General features: G+C 38.8%; 6 protein-coding genes across 6 annotated transcripts; 3 read left to right on the plus strand and 3 right to left on the minus strand.

The window, feature by feature from the left end:
- Positions 1 to 536: 536 nt before the first annotated feature.
- On the plus strand, positions 537 to 2,085 carry MELLADRAFT_79213 (uncharacterized protein; the record flags this gene model as incomplete). Its single annotated transcript, XM_007416108.1, has 2 exons — positions 537 to 713; positions 796 to 2,085. The coding sequence occupies 2 exons, from the start codon at positions 537 to 539 to the stop codon at positions 1,858 to 1,860; spliced, it is 1,242 nt and encodes a 413-aa protein (XP_007416170.1).
- Positions 2,086 to 3,035: 950 nt separating this feature from the next.
- On the plus strand, positions 3,036 to 4,317 carry MELLADRAFT_93194 (uncharacterized protein; the record flags this gene model as incomplete). Its single annotated transcript, XM_007416109.1, has 4 exons — positions 3,036 to 3,143; positions 3,209 to 3,805; positions 3,870 to 4,127; positions 4,213 to 4,317. The coding sequence occupies 4 exons, from the start codon at positions 3,036 to 3,038 to the stop codon at positions 4,315 to 4,317; spliced, it is 1,068 nt and encodes a 355-aa protein (XP_007416171.1).
- A 1,294-nt stretch (positions 4,318 to 5,611) lies between these two features.
- Positions 5,612 to 7,201, minus strand: MELLADRAFT_111763 (uncharacterized protein; the record flags this gene model as incomplete). Its single annotated transcript, XM_007416152.1, has 7 exons — positions 5,612 to 5,859; positions 5,970 to 6,085; positions 6,148 to 6,355; positions 6,421 to 6,554; positions 6,624 to 6,945; positions 7,014 to 7,079; positions 7,156 to 7,201. 7 exons carry the CDS (start codon positions 7,199 to 7,201, stop codon positions 5,612 to 5,614), a joined length of 1,140 nt encoding a protein of 379 aa, XP_007416214.1.
- A 3,368-nt stretch (positions 7,202 to 10,569) lies between these two features.
- Positions 10,570 to 12,044, minus strand: MELLADRAFT_67752 (uncharacterized protein; the record flags this gene model as incomplete). The annotated part of the gene is made up of 6 exons (XM_007416151.1): positions 10,570 to 10,835; positions 10,910 to 11,025; positions 11,088 to 11,295; positions 11,367 to 11,500; positions 11,570 to 11,923; positions 11,959 to 12,044. 6 exons carry the CDS (start codon positions 12,042 to 12,044, stop codon positions 10,570 to 10,572), a joined length of 1,164 nt encoding a protein of 387 aa, XP_007416213.1.
- Positions 12,045 to 13,878: 1,834 nt separating this feature from the next.
- On the minus strand, positions 13,879 to 16,747 carry MELLADRAFT_93195 (uncharacterized protein; the record flags this gene model as incomplete). Its single annotated transcript, XM_007416150.1, has 8 exons — positions 13,879 to 14,131; positions 14,228 to 14,557; positions 14,653 to 14,814; positions 14,928 to 15,094; positions 15,188 to 15,320; positions 15,415 to 15,551; positions 15,645 to 16,307; positions 16,400 to 16,747. The coding sequence occupies 8 exons, from the start codon at positions 16,745 to 16,747 to the stop codon at positions 13,879 to 13,881; spliced, it is 2,193 nt and encodes a 730-aa protein (XP_007416212.1).
- Positions 16,748 to 19,608: 2,861 nt separating this feature from the next.
- Positions 19,609 to 19,833, plus strand: MELLADRAFT_124510 (uncharacterized protein; the record flags this gene model as incomplete). The annotated part of the gene is made up of 1 exon (XM_007416110.1): positions 19,609 to 19,833. The coding sequence occupies one exon, from the start codon at positions 19,609 to 19,611 to the stop codon at positions 19,831 to 19,833; it is 225 nt and encodes a 74-aa protein (XP_007416172.1).
- Between the last annotated feature and the right edge of the window lie 360 nt (positions 19,834 to 20,193).

The raw sequence follows: 20,193 nt of genomic DNA on the forward strand, positions 1-20,193 counted from the left end.
CTGGATTCCAAGAAGTTACAGAAATAGTTGATACTTGTCATTCATTTCATTGGAACACATGATGCCATACATACAACAAGTGGCATCATGTTGAATAAAGAAAATGTTTTGAAGCTCAATTAATCCAACACAGAATATCCAAAATTGGTGCCACAAAGGTTATTTATCAACAGACCTTTCAGATTGACCATAGTTTCTGTGCTGTAAAATATCCATGAAATTCTGTTTGAGTAAAAAATAAAGAATTCAGAGCTATTGCCGTCAGGTGATCTTCATAGAGTTTTGCGCATACCATTTCTGGGTTTGAGTTTATGGATCATGATCAGAACTCATTGGAAGATGGACTTTGGAGTTCAAGGATGATGTTGCAGACCCGAGCTAGATAAAGATTTCAGGAGAAAGCTCGGATCGGACTCTTGGGTGCCACGGGTTGATAAGTTGAGGTGTCGATCGGGTAATTCATCCACTTGAAGGTATAAAGAGACCATCTCAAGTTGGATAATCGAACACTTTACTGTTTTTTGTTTTTGATCATCATGACACCAGAATTAGAAGTTTGTATCATTGGAGGTGGAATAGTAGGAGCTTCAACTGCATTTTACTTGACACATCCATCTGATTCAAATCAACTTCTTCCATCAAAAGTGACGATTGTTGATTGTTTAGGAATTGCTAAATGTGCTTCTGGTTATAGTGGTGGATTCATGGCTAAAGTCAGTTTTTCTTTTCAAACTTATAACTCTCTTTATATGTTCGTTCTAAAGCAATCTTTTACTTTTCGGTGTTTCCATTTAGGATTGGCATGGAACTTCAACTTCTTCTTTAGCTCTTCATAGTTTTAAATTACATCAAGAATTGGCAGAAAGGTTTAATGGAAATCAAAATTGGGGTTATAGAAAACTTTCAGCACTTTCATTAAAACTTATTCATCAAACAACAAAACTCAAAAATGAAGACAAATTTAATCATCAATCAAAGCTAATTAATCCTGATTGGTTAGAATCAAGTTTAAAAGTCATTGAAAATTCTCAAATTGGAAATGAAGAAACTTGTGCACAAGTTCATCCTAAACTGTTAACTGAATTTTTGATTAAGAAATGTGAAAGTTTAAAGAATGTTGAATTTAAAGTGATCAAAGCTACTGCGAAATCTATTTTATGGGAACCCATTGCTTCTGATGAATCTCTCAATAAGTCTTCAAGTTCTGTTCGTCGTAAAGGTCGATTAATAGCATTAGATGAAGATCATCAAGAAATTCAAATCAACTTTAATGAACTTGTATTGGCTGCTGGTCCTTGGTCAGGAGTTCTTGCAAACCAACTCTTTTCATCTGATCTCAATCGACGACTCAAAAGTGTAGATGGAATGCGAGCTCATTCGATCGTTCTTCGCTCACAAAAGTCAATTTCACCTCATGCTCTGTTTACTCATTTATTCATCACCGATCATCAGGCTATCAAACCACAATGGACTGAACCTGAGTTTTACCCTCGACCAGATCATACGATCTACATCTGTGGCGCTGGTGATGACGAACCCTTACCTGCCTTACCATCTGAAGTAAAAGTAGACAAAAAGGCGATTTCTAAACTAAAGGCTCAAGCAAAAGCTGTCATCGATCCTCAATACTTGATAGATTCGGATCAAGAAGTGATTCCAACTTTGGCCGAACAAGCTTGTTATTTACCTGTGGGTCAAGCATTGGTGGGTAGACTTTGTCCTGGTGTTTTAGTTGGAACTGGGCTTGGATGTTGGGGTATCACACTTGGACCTGGGACTGGTCATGTATTGGCTTCTATGATCCTTAACGAATGCTCGGCTGTCTCTAATCCTGACTTGAGTCAATTATCACCGATATGAATGCTCTGTTTGACCTATGCTCGGTTTAGACATTAATGCTTCTTACTGCACCCGAATACCGTTACTTTCTTCGATTGTTCAGTGCTTTTACTTTGGGAAGTTTGCAGTGTACATTGGCCAACGGTCCTGTAAATCTTCAATGTATTCAAAAATCTTTGCGCATATCTATGTATAATAATATGTTGTAGTAATACAAAGCAGAACAAGCAACCTTTTTTTTCCGGCAAGATACCTCAAGTCTGGCCATGGCATGTATCTATAAATCATAAATATTGCGTTGGAGTTGACGGGGAGAGGATAATCTATGGTTGATCGGAGGGGTATGCTGAACTCACAAAACCCAACCTCGATTAATTGGGCTGATATTACCATTGGCGGTTAAGTTGCATTCTCTGGTCTCGTTGGATCTAACCAAACCGCGCATCAAGCTCGACTTTGGATACAAAGCCTTGCTGATGAGAGCTCCAAGCTCGATGGCAAAGATGTTCTGAGAGTGTGAAAGTGATCTCAGAATTTTCGGGTGTAGGAGCTGGACTCAGAATAGATGGTTTGGTCCGAATGTATTGGTAATGATGTCATATGGCGGCGCAGGCGTCAACCTTAAATGTTCACACTGCTCCGCCGGGCCATTGGTATCAAATTACTACGATGGCCGTGGTGATGAGAAGTGCCAAAACCTGGACCAGACGTTTTGTTCGTTATGGTAAGCTACGACTTGGCAAGATAGCGCACCTTGATTGAAATTCGAGAGATGTGCAATGGCGAACTGACACTCTGGCCTGGGCGTGTATTTTTTTCGCACCTCAGACAAGGACAAGTTGTGCATCAGTCAGATTTCAACTGTGAAGGAATTGGCTGGACGAAAGCTTCAACTGGGCTTCAAAGCTTTTGCTCCGGTAGTACAGCAGTAGGAAGTTGGCAAGAGTATAAGAAGCGAGATAATATCTCATCAATTGCCTTTTTCCTCACTCCACAGTCAAATCATACTTTAATACGTACCTTCAGTTAAACTTATATTTATTTAATTTTTAAAACAAACGTTGATCGTTTATTTTTAATTACATATTCTTATTTCAATCTTTTTTTTGTTGTTTAACTCATTACAATTTTTTATTTCAATACACCAAAAAAACACTTTTTTTTACGATAAACCAGCCCTTCTATTTCAATTCAAGATGCTTTCTACCTCATACCTAGTTTCATGTGTTGTTCTTGCTACCTCTAACTTGGTGGTCTTGTCTACTCCTCTTCCTCAAGTCCCTGCAACTGGATCTTCGTCTCTTGTTAGTTCTTTCTTTCTTCCATTGACCGATCCTTTGACACAGTTGACTGATTTCTTTTACCTCAGCTTGGTCCGACTGGTGCTTCTATCTTGGGTGGCGCTGGTTCTCCATTTGGCTACTCACCCGAGATGGGAGACTTTGGTGGCATGGGGCCCACCTCTGGTTTAGGCTCCACTCCCGGCATGGGATCCACATCTCCCTTCGGTGCCAACCCCGCGTTGGAGTCCGCTTCTGGATTAGGATACACCTCTGGATTAGGATCCACCTCTGCCCTAGGATCCACCTCTGCACTAGGATCCACCTCTGCATTAGGGTCTACCTCCGCAATGGGAACCACCCCAGCCCTAGGAACCACTTCTTCTCTCGGAGCCACATCCGGGATGGGAGCCCCACCCGGGATGGGAGCCACCACGGGCTTAGGCGCAACTGGGCTTGGCTCGACCTCGGGAATGACCACACCGACCTCAACCATGTCCCCCTCGATATCATCCATGCCGTACATGGGAACCAATTCGACAATGTATGCCATGGGAAACAATTCGTCATCGAGAACTGGCGCACCTATCGGCGGCTCTTCACCTTCGAACAGATCGAGCATGAGCATGAGCATGGCAAGCACCCCCACAAGCAGTCGAGTTGGAAACCTGAGCGGTTCTTCTGACGTAAGTCTTATAATGAGATTCTTTAATCGCAAGTAGATTACTAACCTTGTTTTCACCCTTCCAGATGATGCACGGCGCCGATGGCATGCATGGTTCCAACCACTCCATGGGCATGGGTATGGGTGTGGGTATGGGTAGTTCCAGTTCATCAAGTTCCAGCTTAGGATCTGGATCTGGGGGTTCTAGCATGCTGGGTTCAGGCTCAGCGATGACCTCATCCACCGCATCAAGAAACGCCAACATCAGTGCTACTGGTTCCATGGGTTCAATGGGTTCCATGGGCTCCATGGGCTCAATGGGTGCCAACAACCGCAACAGTACCGTAAGTAACACACTTCAATATCCTTCTGTTTTACCACCGGCATCATTTATATCCATTCTGATCTTCGTGACCTTACACTTCTTAGGGTATGATGCAACCACAGTCCGAAAAGTCAGACGCGTCTGTTCACATGAGTCTAGGTGGCTTCATTGTCTCTGCGGTGGCTTGTATGAGTGTGCTTGTTGTTTGAGGTGTGACTCCTGGCTTCATCTTTTTAGTCATCTTGTTGTAGACTGCAAAAATATCGTGTTGGATCATAGACATTGAAATTATACCCAGGCTTGTTTAATCGTACTTAGAATGTCTCTTGAGCCACAAATACCTTGAGTTGCTCGATAGGAAGCCAACTTCTAATCGCGCTCTTACATCCGCTTCAATAATTGCCTTCATGATGTGGCTTCTTTTTCCATCCCTTCAAGCTTCCTTTACTTCCTCAACATTCATTCCTTTAAGTTGTCCTCTCCTGGACATCCTGAATTGATGCTTAGTTGCGTTGAAAGGTTGAGGTCTGAAAATTTGGTTATGTCTTCCTTGACATCCACAACCCCTCATGGGTCTTCTTACCAATCTGCCCTGAAATATCAATCTTCAATCACGGTCGATATATATACTCTCGAGGTTTGCGTTATAGACGACTAGAAATTGAATCTCCATTATCTTGCCAATACAATTGGGGTTTAACTGATCGCAATGAGTCTTTCTCTGGAGTTCATGATGGACCTCACTTTCTTTGCCTCTCGATTCAATAAAATTGACACAGTATTGACATGCTGGTGGAATGATACTAATGCCTCATATTTTCACTTATGTATACCTTTTTGTTTCAATTGGTCTTGGACGATAAACACACAGGTTGATTTCAAGAAGAAAATATTCCCATAATGTATCTATCGTGTAAGGCAACAATTGATTTGACCTGGAGGTCCACGTCTACCTGACCAAGTTCATCTACTGAAGGGCGAGATTGAGCAGAAAGAGGGACTGCTCGAATGACAAGCACAATCACCATTTGTTGGCACGATTCGGTTTGAATAGAAAACTCTTTGGAGAAAACACTTCCAAACCTCCGTACTATGTTATTCTGCTCAGTAATGATATGGATCTTTTCACGAGAAAAGTTTCAATCCAAAGTAGAAAAAGAGCACTATAGATTCGGAACATAAACAAAAGGTAATTCAACAAAAAAATCTTGGTTCACTTTTCAGTCTACTCATCATCAAATTGTGCTTGACTGGAAATCAAAATAGACAATAAGGTGTATCAAGAAGATTGGTCGAGAAACAATAATGAAAACGAGCGACAAGTTTTGGACCGATTTGAAAGAGAATTGAGTTGCAATAAAATGGAGGGCATCAAATATTTCGCGTTACTTGTTAGTGGCTTTGATTCCTTCAACTTGAATAGTATGCTCACGGAGGGACCAGATGAAATTATTTGGATTTGCCCGGAGCCTTTGATGCTTAGACAGCGACAGGTCCTTAAAACTAGGCGGCATCTCGACCTCGTTTCCGGAAAGTCTTGAGGAAATTTATGTTATCCAAACCACGCAGAGCAAATTTTCCAAGACGAATGTCTTGTGGCTGATCAAGAAAGAATTCGAGAAATCTAGTCAAGAGATCATTATGGGAATTTTGAAGAGTTGGCGATTTTTGAAATTGATGAATCATGAGCTCCATATGTTTGCTGTTTAATAGTATAAGTCTTTCTAAGGGATGGTCATGTAATCCCGGATCTATTGAATGCTTTATCCCCAAATAAAATCTCAAATCTGCTTGCAATACACCACGATCAGGATAGAACAAACCCGAAAGGATACTGGTACAAAACTATGGATCAACTCACGTTTTACCCAAAATGACATAACTGTCCTATATGCAGCTGGAGTGAATCTATCATTACCGGTGAGTATCAGACCATTACGCAAGGTGCTTTGCGCTGCCACAAAGCTGTCAGTGTCACTGTAAAATGAAAACATATCAATCATTTGTGCACACACTGTAGGGAGGTGACTTTGACCCACCTGTTGTTTGAACTGTTGATATCATTGATCAAATTCTCTTTTAGTGAAAGGATACGTTTAGTTACCAGATCTTCAAAAGGATCACCCAGTTGATGAGATGCCATTTTGAATATATTTCGGGTATCCGCCTTTACCCAGCTCTCAAGGATCACTTGAGTCTCCAGCATTCCCTTGACATGACTGTTCACATATGAGTATGTGCTCAAGTCTTAAAAGGAGGGTTTGTTTCTGTGAGTTCTTCAAACTTCAACAACGAGGATCAGCAAAACTCACGCAAGACCCAGTGTTGCCGAAGCTCAATACTCTCCACTGGGGACCATTGTTTTGCAAGGTCGATCTTAAATTGTCCCAGCTTTTCTTGTTCATTGTCTGTGAATGTGTTTATGATCCTGTCACTTTCAGTCACCCTGTAAAAGTAATTCAAGGAGCTATCAAGTCAAGTCTACTTTTACATCATGAGCAATGGAGTCACTGACTTATCCTGTTGAAGCTGTTCAATATGCTCTTTCATGACATTTTTGGCTTTAAGTATCATTTGGTTTAGGTTTTGGAGTTGAAATAACCCTAAATCATTCTCATGAAGGTAAAACTTCTGAGTCTCAGCGTGAAATTGCATCAATGTGACCTGAACTGCTGGTGTTGGCATATAGGACAAAAGATCCCCAATGAACTGCCAAAAGCTGTGTTCCTTAAATTGGGATTCCATCATGAACACTTCCTTGAGGATATTGGTCCATTCTTGGATTCCTGACTGCAACATCTTGTTGATATGGTGAAACACTTCTAACCCAGGTGGAGCTTTGTGCCAATCACATGAATGTTAGGATATCCTAAATTTATTGACATGCTTCAAAGAAGATGCTCACCATCCATGCCTGGACCAGGGAGAGCAAAGAAAGGGATAGAGTTCTGCCTTTCTTTTAGGTCCATCCCTAAGTAATCGCCAAGACATTTCACAGGCTTGCTAGCAACAGCACTAGGAGGTACACCCCAGATGTCAGAGTAGACTTTGTGCAGAGAAGCAATGAGATAAGGCCAATAAGTATATTATCATGATTGAAATGAAGCACATTAAAAATGGTTTATGTAGTATATTCACCTTTTTCAAACAAATGCTCTGGTTCAATTATGCTGGAAGTTGGTGAGGCTAAGGTGTGTGTCCCAAAGAAACACAAGTCAGTCAAACCTTGGAGACCAAGTATTATGACTATTTTTATTGGTAAACTGTTCATTTCTCGTTATAATTGATGATGTGAGTAGTATGGAGGATGTGGTGGGAATTTCAAAATGGGTGTGTGGAAACCAGTTGACTTTATGTTCTCAAAAGAAGAATTGTGAAACTATGTTCTGTATCTTTCATATCCTTGATAAATGCACAGTATTCCATCAAAGGTTTCATTGATCAATATACTCTGTTTGAGATATCCCAGGTGACATGTCTGAAGTGAATAAAAATACAACAAATGCTTCAATGTTCCAGAATAAAACACCCTATGCAACATTTGGCACAGTTTTCCCTGTGGTATTGTACTGCATTGATGTATATCAATCACATGATGAAAACATTTTCAATGAAACAGAAAATGACATCTGAATTTTTTACTACCAACACTGGATCAGCAGCACCCTCAGTTGCATCAGGGGGGCAGCGCAATGCACAGTGATTCCCCGCTCTACTAAATCCTAGTCATGCACAGCAAACCAGCAACCACTGCACTGTGATTGGGCGCGCAGATTTTTACTGCTGCTCACAAATGCTGAAAGTGAGGGTGTAAATCTTAAAAACTTGTTTGCACTGCCGAAGCGACTTTTACTTTGTAGTCACAGCCAAAAAGTTATTCAGGGTTACAAAGTATGTAATTAAGGAATGGTGCTTGGGTTCTGACAAGGCCTGAGGCATAACCCACATCCATGTCACAAGAACCTGAGATGCTCAAGTCTTGTGCTACATGGGATAGATTAATTAAGTCATTTGAGGGGGAGAAGATGCTTAGGTAAATCTGATGGTGACAGAAATTGGTGCCTGATACCAGGCATGAGTTGTAGAAAGGTAGATTCTTAGTTAATTACTTGCCAAGACTACCTTTCTTCCCCTCCTCCAAGAGAAGGCTTTACAGACTTTCTTCCTTCTGCTATTGATTTTGCATACTATTATATTTCTGCTTAATCTTCCCAGATAAAAGCTTTCAAGAATCTCATCTGTACATCTTCTCACTCAAAGAAAATTCCTCTGAATTGTTTGAATTTTTGAGCCCCTTCAGACAGTGACTCAGCTCTTTGAGCTTGCACTCCCTGCAGTTGGTTTTTGAAGGGACTTATTCCCTATCTTTTATTGAATTCTCTCTTTGCAAAAAGATGCCTGAAGATCTCTAGAAAGTGAGATATATCAGAGCGCTTCTAGAGAGAGATAACACATTTGGATTTTCACCCTTAGCTTGTTAGCCTCACTGTCAGATAATTATCCAACAGAAAGTCTTGAAAATTAGCACAACATTTGGTAAGTGAAGGAATGAATGTTTATTAGATTAAACCTTAGAATTTCTAAAAAAAAATCAACATTAAAAAGGCTTATCAGGAACATGGACTATGTAGTATAAGACAATTCAAGGTAAAAAAGATGTAATGAAAGTATGACTAGAAATAAGACGTAGTTTAATGAGGGAAAAAACAAAAAAATTAAAAAGATAAGCATAAAAAACAAGTCACAGAAACAAGAAACAGGTGATCCCTGAAGTGACATATAGTGTGCCTTCACATAGCCACCGTACTTGGGCATCCTATGTGCCTCCATTAAATTCATAAACTTTGTGAAAAGAGAGACTCCCTCACAAATCCAGATGAAAGTAGATACTGACCTTTCAATAGTAATTGAAACCAGTATTCTTCAACTTGCAGCACAATCATCAGCTGCAGTCAAATATATCCTTTTGAGTGCAACCAACAAACCAGCACAAGGAAGATAGCCTTTTGTCATTGAGGAGAGAATTGAATATCAATTGCAATGAATCTTCATAGAAGAGGATGAATATCAGCCTTGATGAATGAAAGGTCAGAAAATGAATTACATACCTTCAAGTTCCACCATGTCAGTGTAGAGTTAGGGAATGCAAATGCCAGATCCTACTCCGGACCTTTGATGGAATTTCAACCACCAAGGTAGTCTCTAAGTTGATCTATTTCTCCCATTAAGCAAACATCCTTACATCTGTACACAACTTTTGACCTATGCAACACCACATCAAGTCAGGCCTTGGTTGGTGCTCACACAGAAAAATCCTTTGGAGAATTGATGATGCAAGCACCAGAAGAGACATCTACTGGTTCATCTTTATTTACTAAACGAGATGGCAATAACTTACAAAAACATGAAACTACTTCAATTCTACTTGAAAGGGATAGCGAGACGGGTAGCGTTTTGATTCCTAGAAGTTGGAGTGATGTTAAGAATCACTTCCAAACTTCCATAATCTATTTGATTCATTTCTGCACAGATGCATGTACAAATGTAATCAAGTGAATGTTTCATAAGCTCCTTGTAAGGTCTGTAGACCTTTGCTGGTTTTCTGGATCTCTTGGATTAGACTCAACTTAAGAGCACTAGTTTAGACATTGTTTTTCCACTAATACAAGGGTGGGATTATGTTTGTGTAAAATATGTTAAGTCAAGATGGTCATCAGTACCATCTTGTATGTAGATATCAAATCCACAATACGTAGAAGTCCAAAGCTGTGAACCAGGGATCTTGAATCCTCTAGACTCATCAACCAGACCCTGCCACTTTTAATGGACTGAGGGATCTTTGCAAGCTTTGGCACATCCTTCTATTGTATTTTGAGCTGGGCCGAGCTTCAGAAAGCCTCAGGAATGGTTCTCAGAAGAGTGAAGACTTTCCAGATCCAGGCATGAAAGTTAAATGTAAATTACAGTCTATCTAAACCAATGACTACAACCCATTGCCCACTTACCACATGTATACCTTTTATGTCACTCAGTTGGTTCAATTAGGAGAAGTTATTATGGTAATTATTGGTATGGATCTTCACGCAAAAAAAGATACAATACAACTCAGGAAAAGAGCAGTGTAGATTTGAGAGACAGAAAAAGGGATATTCAAATAAACTTTTGATTCACTGTGTACTCATCAAAATGTGCTTGATTGAAAACCAAAAAGGAAAATAAGGTGCATTAGGAAAACCGGTTCAGAACCTATGATGAAAATGAGTGACATGTTTTGGACCAAATGGAAAGAGAATGGAGTTGAAATAAAGTAGAGGACATCAGATGTTTTGATTTTCATGCTAGTGGCTTGAATTTCTCCAACTTGGATGGTATGATCATGGAAGGCAAAGATGACATGATTTGAATTTGCTCAGAGCCTTTGATGCTTGGATGGTGGCAGATCTTCAACACTAGGTGGTGGCTCAATTCTGGAGACCCTTGAGGATCTTTATGCGCTCCAAACCATGCAGAGCAAATTTTCCAAGACGAATGCCTTGTGGCTGATCAAGAAAGAATTCAAGAAATCTAGTCAAGAGATCATTCTGGGAATTTTGAAGAGTTGGCGATTTTTGAAATTGATGAATCATATTCTCCAAATGTTTGCTGTTTAATAGTATAAGTCTTTCTAAGGGATGGTGATGTAATCCTGGATCTATTGAATGCTTTATCCCCAAATAAAATCTCAAATCTGTTTGCAATAGACCATGCTCAGGATAGATAAACCCCGAAAGGATACTAGTACAACACTGAGAATTAACTCACGTTGTACCCAAAATGACATAACTGTCCTATATGAAACTGGAGTAAATCTAAAACTATCAGTAAGTATCAGACCAGTACGCAAGGTGCTTTGCAATTCCACAAATTCGTAAGTGTCACTGTAAGATAAAAATATATCAATCATTTGTGCACACACTGTAGGGAGGTGACTTTGACCCACCTGTTGTTTGAACTGTTGATATCATTGATCAAATTCTCTTTTAGTGAAAGGATACGTTTAGTTACCAGGTCTTCAAAAGGATCACCCAGTTGATGAGATGCCATTTTGAATATATTTCTGGTCTCTGCCTTGACCCAGCCCTCTAGGATCACTTGAGTCTCCCGCATTCCCTTGACATGATTGTTCACATTTGAGTATGTGCTCAAGTCTTGAATCAGAAATGTGGGCTTGTTTCTGTAAGTTCTTCAAACTTTGACAAAGATGATCAGCAAAACTCACACAAAACCCAGTGTTGCCAAAGCTCAATAGTCTCCAATGGGGACCATTGTTTTGCAAGGTTGATCTTGAATCTTCCCAGCTTTTCTTGTTCATGGTCTGTGAATGTGTTGATGATCCTGTCACTTTCAGTCACCCTGCAAAAGTAATTCAAGGAGCTATCAAGTCAAATCTACTTTTACATCATGAGCAATAGAGTCACTGACTTATCCTGTTGAAGCTGTTCAATATGCTCTTTCATGACATGTTTGCCTTTGACTATCATATCCTCTAGGTTCTGACGTTGAAAAAACCCTAATTCATCTCCAAAAAGGCCAAACTTCCGCTTCTCAGTCTCCATTTGCATCAATGTGACCTGAACCGCTGGTGTTGGCATATAAGGCAAAAGATCCCCAATGAACTGCCAAAAGCGGTGTTCCTTAAATTGGGATTCCATCATGAACACTTCCTTGAGGATATTAGTCCATTCTTGGATTCCTGACTGCAAAATCTTGTTGATGCGGTGGAACACTTTTAATCCAGGCGGAGCTTTGTGCCAATCACATGAATTTGAGGATATCCTAATTGATTGACATGCTTCAAAGAAAATGCTCACCATCCATGCCTGTACCAGGGAGAGGGAGGAAAGGGACAGAGTTCTGCCTTTGTTCCAGGTCCAATTCCAAGTAATCGCCAAGACATTTTGTAGGCTTGCTAGCAACATCACCAGGAGGTACACCCCAGATGTCAGAGTAGACTTTGTGCAGAGAAGCAATGAGATAAGGCCAATAAGTATATTATCATGATTGAAATGAAGCACATTGAAACTGGTTTATGTATTATATTCACCTTTTTCAAACAAATGCTCTGGTTCACTTATGCTGCAAGTTGGTGAGGCTGAGGTGTGTACCCCAAAGAAACACAAATCAGTCAAAGCTTGGAAACCAAGTATTACAAATACCTTTATTGGTAAACCAGTCATTTCTTGTTATAGTTGATGTTGTGAAGAGTATGGAGGATGTGGAGGGAATTTCAAAATCGGTTTGTGGAATCCAGTTGACTTTATGTTGTCAAAAGAAGACTTGTGAAACTATGTTCTCAATCCTCCATATCCTTGATACATGCACAGTCTTCCATCATAAGATTCATTGATAAATATACTCCATCTGAGACATGAAAGGTGACAGATCTGCAGTCAATAAAAATACAAAAAAATGCTTCAATGTTCCAGAATGATTGTATCTCACATCTACAGCATCTGTCACACTTTTGCCTGCGGTATTGTACTGCATTTATGTATATCAATTCCATGCTTAAAACCTTTCCAAAAAATCCAAAAGAAGACTTTTTATTGTTTTACTACTAACACTGGATCAGCAGCACTCTGGTTTGCTTCAGGGAGGGCAGCAAAATGTGCAGCAATTCCCCACCGTACTAAATACTAAAGTGGCAACCAATGCACTGTGATTGGGCGCGCAGATTCTCACCGCTGCTCACAAATGCTGGAAGTAGGAGTGTGACTGTTAAGAGCTTGGCTGTGCTGCCAAAGTGTTGTTTACTTTGTAGTCTCATCCAAAAAAGTTATTCAGGGTCACAAAGAAATTAGTTGAAGAATGATGCTATAAACCGTGTCCATGTCATAAGAATCCAAGCTGCTCAAGTCTTGTGGTTAGACATAGGATAGATCAAGTGAGCCATTTGAGGGGGAGAAGACGTTTAGGTAAATATGATGATAAAATAACTTGGTGCCGGATAGCAGGCATGAGTTGTAGAAAAGGTAACATCTTGGTTAATGACTTACTAATAGTAAGACTACCTTTCTACCCCTCCTCCAAGAGAAGGCTTCACAGACTTTCTTCCTTGCGCTGCTAATTTTTTTGACTATTATCTTTCTGCTCAATCTTCCTAGCTACATAAAATCTTTCAAGCATCTCATACTTGATCCAGTAGGAGTAGTTAAGAGCTTGTTTAATAAGCATTTAGAGAACCATACCAACAAAGAAACATCACCCTCCGCCCACCCTAGCATGTACCTACAATTAGTTGTAGGATGTGGTAGCAGGACTGTGAGAATAAAATCAAAAAAGAAAAGTGAACAAACCAAGATGGCTAGTTGACCCAATTATAGTAGAGATGGATGTGTATATGATTTGTTGGATTTCTTAGTACATATCCATCACTTTAAAACTTATTGTCATTCATAACTTTCAAACAAATTGGTTTGATAAAAGAAAAAGAAAAAATTAAAAACCAGTTTACAAAATTTATATTGAACTTCATTTGACTAACAATAAAAAAAAAGAAATGATTTATCAAGTGATCAAAAATTATAGTAAGAATCAAACTTAAGTAAAATTGATAAATTATAAGAAAAATAATTTAAGACCATGATAAAGAATACAAAGAAAATCACCATTCATTCTTTCCTTTATATTCCTTTATTTCTCAACCCCAATTTTTTCATCAACCCAACAAATCCAACCCACTCTTCACCCCCAACTTCCTTCAAATCTCCGATCCTTACCCCAACTTTTCTTCATAAAGGTGAATACTTACGAATCATCAAAACCAAAGCTTCACAAGGTTCTTCAATAATTTTCATCTTCAAAGGGTTTTGATGATGACTAACAAACCGATTCAAATCAAATAAACTTTCAAAGAGGTATTTAGAAAGTTTAAAGATTGAAGGATAACGGTACACCAAGTTTTGAGGAACCAAGAATTTTTTTTCTGATCGGTTTAAGAAAAAGATTGGATTTAATTTTAATTTGATTTGAATGGCACTAAGACTACAAAAACCCCCCAAAAAAATCATTATCAGTTTAAAGTTTATTTTTTTTTTGAGAAATCGTGTGGCATGATGAAAAACCCGATTATTTACTTACCTATCACATCCCTGACCAAACAAATCTTGATCAACTTCTACTTCCCAACCCAACACTTCTCTCACCCCCTCAGTAACCCATTCCAAAAGGTTTTCAAACCCAACCACCCCATTCTCATCCTCACCAATGCTCTTCTCCAAAGAACCATTTAAAAGTTGATGATAAATCTCTTCGATTTGTTGGGAAAACATCTCGAGTGTTTTCACACGTGAAACTTGTCCTTTGTTCGTTTTCGGTAATGGTTGATGTCTTGGATCTGTTATTAGGATTAATTCTTTGATTAGACGACTATGACTTGGAGCGAATCTATTGACTTCTTCTATTGAAGACCTATTCATCCAAACCAAACCCCAACAAAAAAAAAGAAAATCAGTTATGATCTAAATCTTCTGTGTGTGAAATAGGTGAAAAGAAGAAGTTCTTACCAAATTAAATCGATATAATTCTTGACTTCTTGAGGGTTTTTTGGATTGATTAAATACCCATCTTCAGGTTCGATAATCACGCCGTTCTGAGGTTTACCTCTACCAAAGAAAAGTGAACCTTTAATAGCTGGATGAAAGCCCAAGATCGCTTCCAAAGGTCCCCTAGAGTTAAAGCCCCCCAAAAAAATCAACAAGTAAGCAAAAGTAAAGAGAAAACGAAAAGATGTCTTTTAAGTAAGAATTCTTGAATGAATAACTTTTTTTGGAAGACTTACGGATTAGTTTTTTCCGAGTTTGATAAGATGATTTGATCATCTAATCTACCTACGATTCTATACAATTCAAGAAACGGATGTTTTGATAATAAATCATTTGTATGATAAACTTGATGATCAAGATTCTTATCAACATGATCTAAAGAACATCTATGAAATTCAGAAGACTATATATATATATAAAAAGAAACAAGTTTGATTAGGAAAACTTGAGGATCATAAATAAAAAAGTTTGAAGTGAAAGGAGCATAAGACTTAACTAAGATTACTAATTCGTATAAATCATCATGTGGGATTAGTTTATAGGTAAGTTGATTTGAAATTTCAAAGTATTCCCAATGATCTCCAAACGGATGTTCAGGAAACAAAGTAGCAATTATTCCCACTTCAGTTCTATAAACTCAACCAAATCAAAAATCTTTAGTCTGAATTCATTTTAAGAAAAAGGTTTGATTGTATGAAAATTTTAAAGAAATCTGTAACGTACGATCCATACATGGCAGATAATTGAACTCCTTCATTGACCAATTTATTACCGATTTCAACAGTCAATGGACCACCACCGAATCCCACTCTTTCAAGAGTTTTAAGAAATTCAACACTAGATTGATCATTCGAAAATTCCTAACCAATCCAAAACCCCAAAACCCATCAACAATCATTCCCCTTTATTTAATCTCATCTAAAGTTTTTCCCAAAATAAAGAAAAAGACGTACAGCTAACATCATAGGACTAAAAGCACCAACCGTACAGCCCAAGTTCTTCATAGCAAGCAAAACGTTCCAAGAATTAGGACTTTTGACCAAATACTCACCATGTGAATCGATTTCAGGACCAAAGAAACCCGAAATAGCTCCATCAGCCAAAACAGTAATCAAACCAAAATGGATTCCCATAGCATGAAAGGCAGGTAAGACCATTGAAGCTAAGATTTGAGATTTCCAAATGAACTTGGTCGATTGACTTGCGTTTATCCAGGATTGAAAACTGGGTTGGGTTAGGTAAATTGGTTTGGGAAAAGAAGTCGTGCCTGATGAATGTAAGATCATCAGAGTTGCATAACTTGGTTTTGGTTTGGTTGGAGTAGGTAAGAATGAGAAATCGGTGGAAAGGTTTGGGTTGGGTATGTAGGGTTCATGGGTCAATAAACGAGGAAAAAGTTGGAATGCGGTTGGAAACTGTTTTAGTTTAAGATTTGAAGAAGAAGAAGGTAAAGAGTTTAAAACTTCTTGAAGTTGATCATGATGGAATCTTTCGTTTGGTGAGAGGTTTGTAGGGTCTTGATTCGGATTAAATTGTACATATAATGTTTTACAATTAGTAGACTTGATTAGATGAACAATAGCAGTGACAGAATTTCTAGGAGAAATTGCAAAAGGCTATAGTATTAAACCAAAGAAAAATATATCAGTGAGTTTTTGTTGGTTTGTGATGAAGTTTTATAGGAAAGGGTGATGTTTCTTTGACTTACTACACAACCTGATCTCATAATAGCCAATAACATTGTAAAATAAACCAATGGATCACTAGAAGCTAAAATCCCAACCACATTCTCTTGATCTCCATCACCATCGATTCCTATTAAATCTTGATTAACTTTAAGAATCGCATCACCAATTTCATTCCAAGTGATCATTTCATTTTGGAAACCATGTTTATTTTTATTATGATTTGGATTTGAAAGAATTCCAAATGGATAATTCGAGTTATGTTTTATATGAAAATCAATTAAATTAATGGGATTTAAATCAACTGAACCGATTGGAGGAGTATTAAATAATGGTAAGTTATTTTTGAAATCGTTAGAAGCGGAAGACATTTTTAAAAGTATTAAAGGATAAGGATTCTTTTTTTGTAGATCAGATGTTTAAAATGTTTTGATCAGGCTTCAAAATTAGATCACGATAGTTTTGTATAGCAATGAATTCTAAACAGGAGTTGATCTCAATATGAATGTGAAGGATAGATAGGTATGTTCAACCTCAACTCGATAGAAGTCTCCCTTTTATAGTGAAAGAAGATGCATTCCAAGTTAAGATTCATGAAACTTGATCCTGTGCTCATTAGATAAATGAAACAAACTAGACTTCGAATTTGAAGAAGAAGAACTCTTGAAGTTTAAAACCAGCATGTACATACTAACATTTCCTGTTCACCTTTCAAAGTTGATTCTTTTTTCTTCATTTTCACATGTTAGATTGATGAGCATTACTGTGTTAAGACTCAGTTTATTAACATCAATCTAAATCTCGAGACAGGAATCGATTAAAAGATATAAGCTAAAGAGGATGAAGGAGAACATTGCTGTGAGAGTGAGAAAGAGAAAGCTTTGAGATCGGTTTGAAATAAATTGAAGCTGTGGATTGGAGTGGTAAGTGAGCACAGTAAAGATTATTTATCCGATTCCAAGTGTTTTAAAATCTTTTTCATCTTGAGTGTCTACACAGTATGAGTGAGGAAATCCTATCCATCACCCATAATCACTCACTCATCATGGATTACTCTTTCTCTTACTATTACCTGTTACTATTACTATTAGGCTTTCACCGGATTTCCAGAAACCGATCGATTCCTACAACTCTCATCTATGGTTTGTTTCTTTCGATCGTATGTAAGTCATATCGAAAAACATTCATTCCATAGCTGTGACAATAAGTCAAGATCACTAAAAAAAACTAATTTCAGATCCTGGAGTATCAGCACTCAGAGAAGACCTCGTTACGGATCGAGATGAGAAGTAGTCATTGGAAGCATTCTTTATGATAAGCAGTAACAGAACTGTGTATGTACAAATCTTTTCACATTGCTGCAGGATTGTATCGGATGTCAATGATCTATGTATGTAAGATCTTGGGTCAAAGAAGCTTTCATATGAGACGTTTTCTCGAAGATGAGAAATCAAAAGAAAAAATGCGAGATCAGAATCCTTGAAGAAATTTTAAGGTTAATCGAAAAGGTTTTCATTCTAATCAAAATCATTGCATTCACTTCAAAAGATTTGTAAACCCAAATTAGTTAGCTTAACACAAGCCCTCTCTGCGCGGCCACGTCCGCGCGCCTCGCAGAGGGGCTTGCGACTAATCGTGGATTCCTGGCACGGAGACTCCACCGGTTAAGTCCTCTTATGTAGTTTTTTGATTTTTCCCACTTTCCTCACAGACAAACGCAACTTTACCTTCGTGGCCGCGCAGAGAGGGCTTGTGTTAAGCTAACCAAATTAGTAACCAGTCGGGCAGTAGTGGGACTGCGTTTGAGTGGTTTCAAATCGATTCCGGATGAGATTGTACAGTATGGAAACACTTTGTGGAGGCGCGGACGCAGCCGCGCGAGAGGTGCTTAGTTAAGCTTAAGAACACTTTGTATGTCACTTCATCATTCAGTCTTTACCATTCGGATGATTCCAGATTTACAAACCGATTGGAAACCTGTTCTTTTACGAATTAAAGTTCTCGATCATCTTCATAATCCGAAACTTGATCCACAAGAATCCAAACTTTACGTCAAGCAAACGCGAACGAAAAAGTCAAAGGAATTCATCATGTAAGGTCCTCGTCTCTCTACGATTCGAAACTTGGTCATGTTCATACACTGAAGGCGGTCATGATTCGTAATTTGTGGAAGGCGATGCGAGCAAATTGACGTATCGTGTTCCAGGACCTGATGAACGGGAAGAGTCGGACGCACATCTACTTTCATGATTCAAATCTCAAAAAGCGATAGGAGAGAACGGAGCATCGTGTTCCAGGACCTGATGACCGGCAAGAGCCGAACGCACATCGACTCTCATGGTTCGAATCTGCAGAAGGCGATATGAGCTCTCAGCAAACGAATAATCGTGTTCCAGAAACTGATGACCGGCAAGAGCCGGACGCACATCTACTTTCATGATTCAAATCTCAAAAAGCGATAGGAGAAAACGGAGCATCGTGTTCCAGGACCTGATGACCGGCAAGAGCCGGGAGCACATCGACTTTCACGATCCAAATCTGCAAAAGGCGATGCGAGCAAACGGAGCAACGTGTTCCAGGACCTGATGAACGGGAAGAGCCGAACGCACATCGACTCTCATGATCCAAATCTGCAGAAGGCGATACGAGCACTCAGCAGACTGAGAATCGTGTTCCAGAACCTGATGAACGGAAAGAGTTCGACTCTCATGATTCGAATCTGCGATACGATCAAACAGAGCATCGTGTTCCAGAAGCTGATGACCGGGAAAAGTCAGACGCACATCTACTTTCATGATCTGAATCTGCAAAAAGCGATGCAAGCAAACGGAGCATCATGTTCCAAGACCTGATGAACGGAAAGAGCCAGACGCACATCGACTCAGGCGGTCATCAATGGATATAAAAAGCGGTCTACTTTGATAATGATTTGTTCGTCATCCAATCATCTTAACAAGTGCTTTTTCTAACCTACTCAGGGTATGTTTTCCGCCACTTTTCATCAGCCAATTGTAGAGATATCGTTTCTAAACAAACTGAGTTCATATTTTGTTGGTACCTTTCTTTACCCTTTTGATAGGTTTAAATACTATTGCACTGAAGTTGATACAACCCACACCCACAATTTTTCAAATTCCATTGAATTAACATCCTGGTGAGTTTTGAGATAATCTTTATCACCTAGTCTTTACATTATAAACTAAAACTTGATCACCCAATTAGAAATTTCATCATGAATCTCAGCATCATCACCACCATCTTGGTGATCTTTGTATCAGTTAATCAATCTTTTGGTGCCATGATCAATAACATCAAGAACGAAAAAGAAATCATGTCAGTTCAAGATGAGTTAGCCAAACCCATTGATGACACCATACTCAACGCTATGGAGAAAAAATGTCACTGGTGTGACAATTCTACTGGCACATGCTTGTGTGGACCCCCTCCTTGGCCTTAAATTCTTTACCACTACATGTGTGGTGTGAAAGTGCACGTCAAAGGACTTTGTGGTTTTTTGTGACATCCAGTGATCAATTATCTTTTGAAAACAATCATCTTGTTGTCTAGTGATCAGAAGGCAGAAGCTAGATTGTTTGTTTGTTCTACTGTGTTCTCAAGTATCAATTTACCATATATCCTTTCCCCAAGCTATCTATAAGATCCACACAAATGTACACAACGGTCTTTAGCACCCAATAGATGAGTTTACCATGTTCAAATCCTTGGACTGTTGAGAAAACGCGAGACATGATTCTGAGAAACAAGTTTGATTTCTTTTCTTGAACTTGCTTTTGATGTGGATGCAAATGGGAACAAT

This window comes from Melampsora larici-populina (assembly GCF_000204055.1).
Source record: "Melampsora larici-populina 98AG31 unplaced genomic scaffold MELLAscaffold_57, whole genome shotgun sequence".
NCBI lineage: Eukaryota > Fungi > Basidiomycota > Pucciniomycetes > Pucciniales > Melampsoraceae > Melampsora > Melampsora laricis-populina.